Here is a 13,260-nt window from a genome sequence, read left to right as displayed (position 1 = left end):
GTTTTGTGTACATCGAAAAGTGTAATTTTAAGATCAATATAAAAATCAGGGCTGCGTTTGTTTCAAGATTTAACATATTGCTTGGATATTTATTTAGAAATCGTGAGATGCGTGATGGATCGAAACGTTTGTACGATAAAGAAAATGTTTTTCTGGAACCTACATCACACCAGACCGCATCTCACGATTTCTAAATAAATATCGATTAACGGTCACTAATCACCACACATATTGCTTGGAGTTAAATTTGCCACTGAAAAAAAGTTTACTTATAAAAAACCTCTGCACTTTTTCTATAGTGTCATACTGTTCAAACCAACATATTTGACACCATAGAAAAGGATGGATTCTGTCACTCATTTGATACACTAATAAGAAATGTCGGTGGGATCCGAGAAACACTTTTCAGACAATTAGAAATGTGTGAAGAAAGGACAATAAATAATAAATAAACATTATTATTAATTTTAAAATATGACATAATTAACACGTAAAAATAATACATGCATAAATGATTAGTGTTTTAAATGCCTAAAAAATTTCTGGTTTTAGCTTTCTATTCGATTATTTGATTTGATTATACGGAAAAGAAATCTGAGATGCAAACCGAATAGAAATCCCGGAGACCGTTCAGCCCCCACACAGGAGAATCGGCGGGGAAATTTCGTCTCCCCGTCTCACGGGCACCCCTGGCCGAGGCTCAAGAAAGCCCGACATCGTCAGTGCATGTCCGGTTGCGGGTTGTGACTGACATGGAGTCGTGTGCTCTGACCATCCCGACAGACGACCAGATTGTACCCGACCCACACATCGACACCTGGCTACAAATGCAGGTAAATCGAATTACAAAAAAAAAATCTTCAGTGACATGTGAAAGTGCCAAGTGATCTTGATTATCTGGTTTTTAAATTCACCAATATCGCGATTTTTATCACCGGATGTGATATCAGCTTCCGTGAATATTTTCGCTCACCGATTCTCGATCTTTCCTGTTTCCTAAGCCGTTAAAAGTCTGCGGTTGTGGATAACAAATATAAACGTCAAATCGGCCCTATCAAATCAAAAACCAAAAATATTCGATTTTTATAGTTTAAATGTGTACATGTTTAAGTGTGTACACCAGTGTTAAATGATCAACATAAATTAAATAATTTTAAATAAATTCAAAAAACAAAAAATATAAATTTCTAATATTCAAAGTTTTTTGTGAAAAAAATCATGGATATGGTCAATTTGAAAGAAAGGAAAAACACTTCTTCAAGCTTTCGAGGGATATATCTCTTCCATCAAGACTTTAAAACTATTATCAATGTATACATACATGTGCAACAAATATGAAAATCTATTTTCATTTCTAAACTTATGGATTCAATTATAGTTTCCGAGTTGTTAGTGAAACGAGTACTACAACTGTCCATTCTATATCGGAATTACCATTCCATAATGCGATATGTATATCATTTAATCGAGGTAAATTATAATATTTATTATGTTTGCTTTTTACGCTGTCTCGCTTTGAGCGCAACAAACATGAGCGCGAAATATGTATTAACAGCCTCAGCTTGTATGCCAAATTTAAACATCACCTATTTATTAATTGCTACTCTTACTGCTAAAAATATTTTGTTTCTAAAAGCTTAAGAGACGTATATTTTTTTTTAAATTACGGCAATATTTTGAAAAAAAGAAAACCAAACGTATTATTGTACCTCGAATTATTATTTACTGTAATTGTAAGAACATTTGTGTTGTGAAATCTCGTGTTTTATACTATTAAAGTCAATTATAACATATCTTATGAAGAAAGAGGAAAAGAGGTTAAATTTGAAGAGAAAATTATTGGAGGGGGGGGGTTAAATTTTATTTATGTTATACAAAATTAGTTGTTTAACTGTACCTTGTTCTTTTACCATCAAGACTGTATTTCATGGACTTTTCAAAAATGTATAATTATATAAGTTCAAATAAGAATGCGGACGATATTAAAGTATAACGGTACTTACGAGGCTATAAAAAAACAACAAAGAATGCATTGTTAAAGTAAACTGCATTAACTTATCTAGAAGCAAATACAAAAATATTTCCATGCCCGCTTTCACGGCGAAGGACCTTCCTTGTTCCACCTATCACAGTTAAGACCCGGTTATAATTATAAGGTCGAAACTGCCGTAAAATATCCGATTTGAAATTATTACTTTCCGTTCGATTTAACAATAAAATAACTTGTTTAAGGAGAATACGAGAGTAAAAATTTGATATTAACATTTCAGCATAGACGTTTGCATTCATTAATGTTTAATTTGATTATTTACGAACGACGTTTTATAATCGACTGTCAGACGCCTACTTTGTTTAAGAGTAATATAAAATAATATGATTCAGAAATCGTGAGATGCGGTTTGGTGTGATGTAGGTTTCAGAAAAACTTTTTTTTATCGTGCCAACGTTTCGATCTTTATTGAGAACATCTTCAGGGCCTGGGATTTAAACTATGTTTGTAAATCCTAGGCCCTGAAGATGGTCTTAATAAGGATCGAAACGTTTGTACGATAAAGAAAATGTTTTTCTGAAACCTACATCACACCAGACCGCATCTCACGATTTCTGAATAATCATCGACAAACGGTCACTAATCACCACACATAAAATAATATTTTTCCTAACTACTATTGTAACTGTTTTAATCTCATATGCCTCTCAGTAGCGAAATACAGTATAAAAAAAGTTACACAATAAATATAATATAATTATGATAAATGTAATTATAAATAATCGTGCTTCAAAATTAACTTGGTCTAAAGTTTTGATTTGTTTTTCGTTTATCAGTGAAACAAATACTAAACAATGATCTTTTTCATAATAATACTAAATTACTATGTTTCGCCATCAACTTCCACAAAAATTGAACCTAATGTTATAACCGCACAAACATTCTATACTCTTTTTATTATATGGGCAATAAGTAATTATTATTTTTACCCGTCTTGTATATATTACAATATTTTGCATTGGAGTCGTCGAAACGACGAAAAAATCGCAACATGGACAATGTTTCTAAAACTACATCTTGATTTCTCTCTCTCTCTTTTTCTCTCTTTCTTTGTCTTTCTATTTCCGTAACTCTTTTATACATGAATAGACAGAGAAAGTATGCAATTTTACACGCTTACCAGTATATTTTAACACTAAATAAGCAAAAATGTTTTATTGTTTTCCTAAGGAATAAACAAGGCTGACGTATTTCAATCAAAGCGCGTACATAAAAAATACACAGTGACACAGCGTGCGTATACAAACTCACATGCTTAGTATTAATTTGTATCATTGATGTGTAAAAGTGGCCAAAGAATGTGTTTTGCACCTGTTAATTGACCATCCAGGAATGGACTCATTCGATCGTTATAAATTGACTTTTTGAAGGTAGGATAATTAAAGGTCCAGCCAACGTGGAACGCCGCGCCGTTCCGAGTTCTACTTTTGACAATTCGATCGTAAATTTTGTTTTTAAAGTTGCATAATTATTTAGGGAGGAGAGAATGATAACCACGTGTGACTGCTCTTATTACGAAACGAGCCACCCCGTGTATTGGTAATTACATAATTAAAACGGATAGGAAAAGTCCAAAGGGTGTGCCAAATTTTGTATATATTGCCGACTTATGATTAAGAAATGTTAAACCATCCCACTGGAAGATTTGCAACTCTCAAATAAGAATCATTAAAACAAATAGCAATAAAATGATACACGTCTCAAAACAATGGATGATCATTGATCATTCTTCCGCATCAGCCTTATTTCCTGTAGGTAGCCGAGTTTTTCTGTCGCGCTGTGTGTGGATTCCTCTTCATCTAATGATAGTTGATAATGATAATCGTTGATGTCCTAAATATCTAATTCATAAATGTAAAACATTATTTTAAAAATTAAAAAAGAATTTGAAGAAATTGACTAGTTTTCGTGGTCCGCTTGACCAATTAATATCTTTCAATTAATTAATGTTTTTAGTTGAGATAAAAAAGCCAATGTCTCGAGCGGGATTCGAACACACGACCTTCGGCTAGATACGCCGCTACTCTACCACCTGAGGTGTCGTTCAGCGGCGTATCTAGCCGAAGGTCGTGTGTTCGAATCCCGCTCGTGACATTGACTTTTTTATCTCAACTAAAAACATTAATTTGAAGAAAAATTAACTTTTTCGTTACATGAAGTGATGATTTTGTATATTTATTAAGAGGTGGATCAAATCATAATGCTTATTTCACTAAATCATGCGAATTTTCCAGCTGTGTTATTTTCAAGTCTCTTTTAAATTCTATTAAGTCTCAACGGAAAATTAGCCAATAATATCGCGCATAGGATTTAGTTTTTTTTGTTTAATATCTCATTTAGAATTTAAAAAATGCAACTAGTTTTCTTTAAACCCCTCCCCCCAAATAGTGAATGAGCAAGTCCCATGAATGGGCGGTGAAGTTCCCCTTATGGTTTATTGCGCTCTAATTGAAATTTATAACGTCGGTCGACTCGTGCTACAATACCCTCATCACCTAAACTCCTTAATTTTTTACGGAAAGGTTTTTACCTACGGTTTTTTCCCTTTTCCCTGTCCACGGGCAGTTTATCTTTATATTCAGAGTTATTAGTTGAAATATCGCTTTTTGGCTATTTATCATTTAATTTTAAGTTAATAAGGTTTTGATTATTTTCGGTTAATAACAAATGGCAAACTCTTCATACAAGGACCTTATAACTTATTTTACACTTATCAACTTTTTTGTGTGATCATGTAAAATATTATGTTAACAATTTTCTTTAAAAAAAAGTAAATAAAAGTAAGAAAAAAGGATGGATTACTTCACTAAAAACCAGAAATCTACTCTCTGCCAGACTTCTTTTGTGATTATTTTTTGGGTGGTATCTTTAAGTTTTTTCTGATAAAATTTCTGATCTTTATAAAATAGTACATTTTGTAGTTTTATGGAATATCATACATATGTACCATATATCATGTCATCAGGGAGTTAGCAACAGTGTTTTTCAACCAATTTTAGACAAGGGTAGTCCTTGGCGAAGAGGTCCAGGGGCCATCTCCGCTTAAGTCGTTTGTCGGATTATACGATGGATTATGTTGGAATGGGCTATTGGATTGGGGTGAGTGGAGAGTTTATCGTGAAAGTTAGAAAATTTGGTGGGGATGAATTTATTTACATAGGATATTTTGAAGTCGTTGTGGAGGGCGGTATTGGAGGCAGAGTTGTCTATGATTCTGAGGATTTTGAATTGAAAGGACAGAATTCGTTGGATATTGGTAGGTTTAGCAGTGCCCCATAGTTCTAGCAATCAGTTTGCAAACGTGGTTGCAAATCAGTTTCAATTGTGTTTTCTAGTGTCAGTGTTTTTTATCGACGTGCTACATTTCCGTCCAAGTAGTTTTACAGACTTTTTAGTTGATAGGTATAGGAATGTTGTTGAAGAATATTCTGAAAAGGGGTTTCGATTCGTAGGGAAAATGTAACATGGATGCATTTATTTTTGTTAATTTTTATCCTCCAAAGTTGGCTCCATTTGCTCCAGAGGAAAGCACGACTGTGACGTCTGCAAAGGATGCAAGGGGGTTGGAGAATGTAATTGCGATGTCTTGAGTTATGGAACAGGAGCGGTCCGAGCATACTGCCCTGTGGCACTCCCGCTCTTAAAAGAAGTAGTCTGACCCTTGGTGAACTCAGAAGGACCGTGTGAAATAGAAGCGAAAGATTAGGATATGGTGTTTGGAAGGACGCGCATTAGTTTGATAGGAGACCCTCAAGCCACACGCGGTTAAGGTGTACTATAAGATAATATTACTACCAACAAAAATTATATATCCACACACGTAAAGACGGTTTATTATTACGAAATCGCTAGCATTATTTCATACGAAAAGAATTTTTCTTGTGTGCATGGTGAAAAACTTTGGCCGTTTCCTATCATTTTGGTCTGCCATCCTCGCTGGTTTGGCCTATAAGGCGCGTTTCGGCTGGTATTTGAGATATTCGGTGTTTCACCATGTTCAGCAGTTAGTATGTGCATTTACCGATTTGTAGGCCACGATGCACAAAAATACTGATGAAAAATGACGTTTAGAACTTTCGTCGTTAATTAGAATTTACTGAAGAAAGCTGCAACTTAAGATAAATTTGCTTGTTGACCTTCTACCTTTAGGACAGATGTCATTCGGTTTATCCAGATTTATTGAAACTAATATTATTTCTTTACCTAGGTACCAGCTGTTAAAGTTTTTCGTCTACATACTAGAAAAGTTCTGAAAGTTTTATGGTAGCTATTTAGATCAAATAGTTGGCGTTTATATTATGCTTATGATCTGTCCTATGTAGTTGCTATTTGATCAATATTATTTTTAAAAAAGCCTTTCTTTTTAATGGTTTTATAGTATCGATTAACAAACCTTGAAGGGCTTATTTTGTTTTTGTGAGGAGGTGAAAAATAGTGAACGCTGTTTGAATAGATACAATTAAGGCTTATATAATGCTAAGAAACTATTATTTAAATTAAGCGGATTTTGAAGGCCTACATCATTAAAAATTACTTACACGACACGCAAGAATGGCACAATTACACAGAAGATAAACACTTTTAGCTCTGAAGATGATCTCAATAAAGATCGAAACGTTGGCACGATAAAGAAAATGTTTTTCTGAAACCTACATCACACCAGACCGCATCTCACGATTTCTGAATAATTATCGATTAACGGTCACTAATCACCACACATTACTTACACGCTTGAGTTAAAATAGTAAATTAAACTAGTCCAAATATATACTGGATTAGTCCTCCAATATATATCTCCAAATATGTCTCACCTCTCCCTGTCGGTTGTCAGGTAGAAAAGCCTTCGATACAAGTGTGAAGACTCCGTCTGGTCTTCGGCTTTTCATTCGGTCGGAGACGCCTGAACTGAGGAAATAAATCACTTGGAAAAACATTCTTGACACCGCTTTTCACGTTAAGCCTTGTACTGTGAATTTCTCAAGACAAAAGTGTTGTCGATGAACCTTCAGGTTCAATCTGTTTACAAACTGACTTTTATTTTCTGGACAAAGTTGTTAATTTAATATAATTTTCAATTTTGGTATTTATATCATGGATTTAGGAAGAAACAATTCTGTTAAATACTTAAAATATATGGCACAACAAATCCATCTCTACAACCAAAATGAAAACAAACCATTAAATTCATAACGTTTGTGAGAAATTGTGGAGGTTCAATCTGTTTACAAATTGACTTTTGTGCTGGACAAAGTTGTTAATTTAATATAATTTTCAATTTTGGTATTTATATCATGGATTCAGGAAGAAACCATACTGTTAAATACTTAAATTATATGGTATAACAAATACATCTCTACAACCAAAATGAAAAAAAAAACAACATTAAATTCATAATGTTTGTGAGAAATAGTGGAGGTTCAATCTGTTTAAAAATTGACTGTTTTTTTCTGGACAAAGTTGTTAATTTAATATAATTTTCAATTTTGGTATTTATATCATGGATTCAGGAAGAAACCATACTGTTCAATATATGGAATAAAAAATCCATGTCTACAACCAAAATGAAAAAACCCCGATAAATTCGTTTGTGAGAAATTGTGGATGAGATATGCTGTTTACCTGCAGCTTCATCATCACCAATCATTCGGGGCTACCTGATCTCTCCCTGATTGTTCAGTCAGTGATGTACATATTGATTGTGTTATAGAGGTCAGAATAGTAAATGGAAAAATATTTTCTAAAAAGCAACAGCTTTTATATGATATAATGAACAATAATGCAAGGGAAAAATGAAATTTCTTCACTTATTAATTCAAAACCGTTGTGGGTTTTTTTTAGAAGGGAATTTATTTTAACTTTGAAAAGAAATTTTATTAGTAGTAATAAAAGAAGATTCGATGTCAATATTTACGTATTCTAACCTTTTAAGTCTCTTCGAAGCTCACCACATGAATTCCAAATCACATCTCTTTTCTTACATGGCCTATATATACAGATTTTTATCTAAAATTTCCCGACCTTTTCGAATTTTTCAGGAAATTCATTTTTAGTCTCGGTGAGGAGGAGCTTTTTTCGGAAGCCCGACGTTCCCCAACTTCCAGGATACTTCCCAATATTATTATTAATTATTTGTAACGATGATACATTGTATCTAGGTCCATTTTATTTATTAAACAGATATTTGATTTAATAAGTTGGTTACAATTAATTAAGGTTTTAGTTGAGATAAAAAAGTCAGTGTAACGAGCGGGATTCGAACCCACGATCTTCGGCTAGATACGCCGCTGCTCTACCACTTGAGTTATCGTGACCTCGATCCACTCGGGCACAACTTCCCTTCTCAACCCCTCCTTTCTTTATCTCAACTAAAAACCTGACCTCGATTACACGACATTTGAAAAATAGCAAGAAGGAGGGAAAATTCAAAAGCAGGGGTTGAGATGGGATGCTAGTGTCCGAGGGGATCGAGGTCACGATAGCTCAAGTGGTAGAGCAGCGGCGTATCTAGCCGAAAGTCGTGCGTTCGAATACCGCTCGTTACACTGACTTTTTTCTTTCAACTAAAAACTATAATTAATTGAAAGATATTCATTGGTCAAGCGGACCACGAAAACTAGTGAAGTTGGTTACATACGTTTTCAGAACACGGCGGCGTATTGTATACTTTGAAATTTTTTATTCGATTCCTCCTCCCGCATTTGTTGTTGATTGCTTATAAATCGGTTTTCTACGTTATACCTGCGGTTATTGGAAAGAGAATGCATTTACCATTTTGTCTTCGTTTTTGCACAAGTGATTGAATTCCTTGAATTTTAATGGATCATTACCATCAGCTAATGCTTTCTCTCTATATCTTAGCTTTTGTGATGTTCATGTATTATTCTTGCTCCCGGACAAAATTAAATTGGGAGAAACAATGCAAAACAAACCCGAAATGCAATTATTCCACCAAATATATCGCACCAAGTTCGAGGAGTGTATAAATTGGATTTGTTACTACGATTCGTTTGAAGGCAGAAAACTGTAATTAATTCTTACGGCCATCAATCTGTGCCAACTCTAAGGCGTTTAGCGTAGGCTTACATTATGAATGGATTCTGAAACCGTCCTGATTCGCGGATTAATATTTTTCGACAGTCGAAAGTAGCATTTAATCAAACACTGCTCAAAATAGTAACATTAATTTGTTGAATATATTTGCTATTTCACGTAGAAAGTAACATAGGACCTGGCTTATAAGGACTAAATTGTAAACATACATATAAGGAAAAAATGTAAATCATCGTTCAAAATCTAAAACAATTTAGATATCTCTTTTGATTATCTACAAATATCTTTAAAAAACCGTGTTGTTTAATCGAAAAATGTATGATTCTATATTTTCATCAGAACACCAGGACTTGTAAATTTTATTAAAACTAAATAATCAAAATGTGTATTAAGTCTAGTTATTATTACTAAAATCACCGTGTAATCTTTTAACATGAATTACGCTTAAAATCTTAGGTAAAGGATAAAGATCTTTATCTAGTATTTTAGAAGCATTGTTTGTTGTAAACTTTTGTTATTCTGATTATTCAGAAATCGTGAAATGCGGACTGGTGTGATGTAGGTTTCAGAAAAACATTTTCTTTATCGTGCAACGTTTCGATCCTTATTAGCACCATCTTCAGGGCCTGGGATTTACAAACATTGTTTAAATTTAACAAAAACATGTAGGATGTGGAAAAAAGTCCCATCCTACATGTTTTTGTTAAATTTAAACAATGTTTGTAAATCCCAGGCCCTGAAGATGGTCTCAGTAAAGATCGAAACGTTGGCACGATAAAGAAAATGTTTTTCTGAAGCCTACATCACACCAGACCGCATCTCACGATTTCTGAATAATCATCGACTAACGGACACTAATCACCAACACAACTTTGTTATTCTGAACAGTTCTCTTTTGTCCTCTCAACGGTGATCTTGCCTGGATCGTATTTAATTATTTAGCCAAATGCAATATAGTTACTGCACGCCTCGTTTTATGAGGATTGCATTATTTAGATGCGGAAGGGAAAATAATACAACCAGGCACTGTCAGGATAAAGGGAAAGTCGTCAAATTGGTCTGTGAATTTGCTCTCCTGGAAAGAAATAATTATTGTCGCAAATCGTGAAGTAGTGTTGCATTCGTTGTTTCACCGTTCTGCCATCTACGCACTTATAATTTTCGAATTTTCTGAAAATTTTCACTTATCAATTAATTAAATAACGAAATAAAGTTCATTTCTATTGGAAATATAAAATTTTTCAGTTTTTGTGAACTTAAACCGTCAATTAACCCTGTAACGCTGTTGTTATGTATCACAGGTCTAATTTTAGCGTCTAAAATTAAATGATAACGAAGCGTGATTAATGTGATGAATTAATTACTATTAGAGCTTTAGCAATCAAATCTTTGGAATCTAAAAGGGCAATTGTTTTCCTAAAATGATCCCTTTACAATCGGACATCCAATTTTGTTCTAGTCGACAAATAAATTCGGATTATTGTAATATATTGACTCATACTTAAAAAAAAATTGTGTATTTATAAGGAGATTTTTTAAAGACACATTTAACGAATCTAGGCTTTACAAACCGTTATGAAAGTAAATTATTGGACAAAAGGGACGGTTATTTAAATTTAAAAAACATTCATTAAGCTTCGGTCAAAAGCGACTTATTTATAGCAGCGTCGGTTTTGTGCACTTTTGACAATGAAAGCAGAACGGGTTTTCGGTGATATCAAACCACGTTTTTACCAAAATTAGATAGGACAACAATAGAGAGCCATAAATATTTCTGAAGTAATTCGAACAAGCTTATAGTGTAAAAACGTGTATAATTCAGAGTAGACAACAATATTCTTGTTAAAAGAACTCAGGCTTCGCTTGTTAATGCAGATACACTGACAAGAGGAGGATCTGAAAGACCATACATAGGCCTGACTTATTCTTGGGACAATAAAAACAAACACAGAATCATCCATCACAGAATGGATCCAAAAAGTGGATAAAGTGAATAACCCTCACAAAGACTGGAAATAATTAAAGAGGGCTGAATTCAGACGAAAAATAGGACTATTAACCGGTCACTGGCATCTACACAACATGGATTCAATAACGAGCCCATCTGTAGATTATGCATTGAGAAGGAAGAAACATCCAGTCATAACATCTTCGAATACGAAGCAAACTCCCAATGACTGATGAGCAAACTGACCCAACTGACCCAATGAGCCAACTCCCAACTGATACCAAGAGAACCCTGGGAATGGAATTGCAGCAATGACAGTCAATGCAGATCCTATTACTTCTGATGAGGAGGGTCAAGTCGATTGCACTGAACTAAGGAACTAGGAAACACAAACAATAAGCTACAAGGCTTAGGTAACAAACACCCCCACTTCCTAGAATCATGTCGGCTTTAACTTAACTTTAAAGAAATGAAAAATGAAAATTAAGCTTGAATCGCGCTCACGACGAAAATCAGTTTACGGTCCGAGGTTGTGGCATTTGGCCGCTACAAATTATGCTACCACATCACCAAATTGAATTCTTGCGTCAATGTTTCTAGTTTTGGCTTCTAACGAAAATCTATTTGACCGCATTCTTCCATTAATGACCGATAATGCAAATTTGTTGTCACATGGATCTGTGAATCGTGGTTGGGCGTCTCGTGAATCTAAACAGTTTTGACTCACTTTTCATCAAATCGTGACATGGCACGTATAATAATGGCACGGCGATAAGCTGAATTATCCCCGAGGTGGTTGAGCAATCTTATTGTTAACCGGCTTCGCCCCATCCGGCGAAACGATAAAATCGAATCTTGGTAAACGTTAATGTGACATTCTGATTTACAGTCCACGTCTCGTGCTGTTGCAAAGTGCGTCCTGACAGGGATCTGGAAAAATCCTAAACGTTGTAAATTAAACAGCCAAAGTATTGGCAGTCAGTTCGAGTGGTCCGCAAACATCAGTGTTATCGATATTTAAAAATATTCTCATCAATCTTATCATATAGTTCTCGTTAATCCAATAATCGCGCTACTAAAGTTTACATCGCTTTGTTGAAGGGTTAAATTCAATCTATTTATCATCAAATATATCAACTATTTCCATTATGCGTATGAGGGAATATTCTTTATTTTTGTGATTTGTAAAAAGCTTGATATAATGTGTGTTTAGTGACAGTTAATCATTGTTTAGAGATCGTGAGATGCGGTCTGGCGAGATGTGGGTTTAGAAAAACATTTTCTTTATCGTGCCAACGTTTCGATGTTTATTAAGATCATCTTCAGCGCCTGGGATTTATAAACATTGTTTAAATTATGATGAATATTATGAACAAATACGTATCAGATATTAATACGAATTTATACAATGATGTACGCTATATATAAATATTAGGTTTAATCATAGTATTTGTACTCACTCAAAGTCAACGTTTCGATCTTTATTGAGATCATCTTCAGCGCCTGGGATTTATAAATATTGTTTAAATTATGATGAATATTATGAACAAACACGTATCAGATATTAATATGAATTTATACAATGATGTACGCTATTTATAAATTTTAGGTTTAATCAAAGTATTTGTACTCTCTCTCTCTCTCTCTCTCTTTTTTTTTTTTGTGGAGGAATTCCACCCTGAGCACTGCAGCTGTGCAGCTTATTGTACTTTATCCCTGGCTCCATTTTTTGGGGGCTCGCAACACAAGTGTGAATTTGAGCCCCCGGTGTGCCGGTGTTCTTCCATCGAAGAAACTCATTTTTGAAGGGGGTTGGAACCAAATTCAGGGTCGCTGAGATCTGATCCCGCTCCTTCCATTGATGAGTGCCGTGTCAATTTCTTTCAATTGCGGCCACCGGTCCCCTTAGGCGTCAGAAAAAATCCAGAGGCGACGGTGGGGATCGAACCCACGACCGCGGGATCTACTAGCCGAGAGTCTGACGCCTTAGCCACTCGACTCCGCGGCCTCCCTATAAGTTCGTTACTAACAAAGCATTGTTGTCTAATAGTTAAAAAGCCATATGGGCACTGTTGATGGCTATTCTGGAAGAAACCTTTCCTTAAGTCTGCAGTTGGATGCCTTCTCTTAACCACTTCCAGCCCCAAATTGCTTCAGAGCAATGAAAACTTTAGCAATTTTGTTTAAGTTTAGCTAGAAATCCCGTGAGTTT

General features: G+C 34.6%; 1 protein-coding gene across 5 annotated transcripts in view; it reads left to right on the top strand.

Annotated features, from left to right (window-relative positions):
• The first annotated feature begins 721 nt into the window (after nucleotides 1-721).
• Nucleotides 722-13,260, top strand: part of LOC106665780 (Krueppel-like factor 9) — a 222,911-nt gene continuing 210,372 nt past the window's right edge. For 2 of the 5 annotated variants that reach the window (XM_014392484.2, XM_014392483.2), the window contains exon 1: nucleotides 722-833. In XM_014392484.2, coding sequence (XP_014247970.1) covers nucleotides 753-833 — 81 coding nt within the window. In that variant the 5' untranslated portion in view covers nucleotides 722-752. The remainder of the gene's footprint in view (nucleotides 834-13,260) is intronic. The other 3 variants (XM_024226493.1, XM_024226491.1, XM_024226492.1) reach the window with 2 other exon arrangements.

Source organism: Cimex lectularius, unplaced genomic scaffold, assembly GCF_000648675.2.
Source record: "Cimex lectularius strain Harlan isolate CLEC.00 unplaced genomic scaffold, Clec_2.1 scaffold129, whole genome shotgun sequence".
Lineage (NCBI taxonomy): Eukaryota > Metazoa > Arthropoda > Insecta > Hemiptera > Cimicidae > Cimex > Cimex lectularius.
This window is presented reverse-complemented; position numbering and strand designations above follow the sequence as displayed.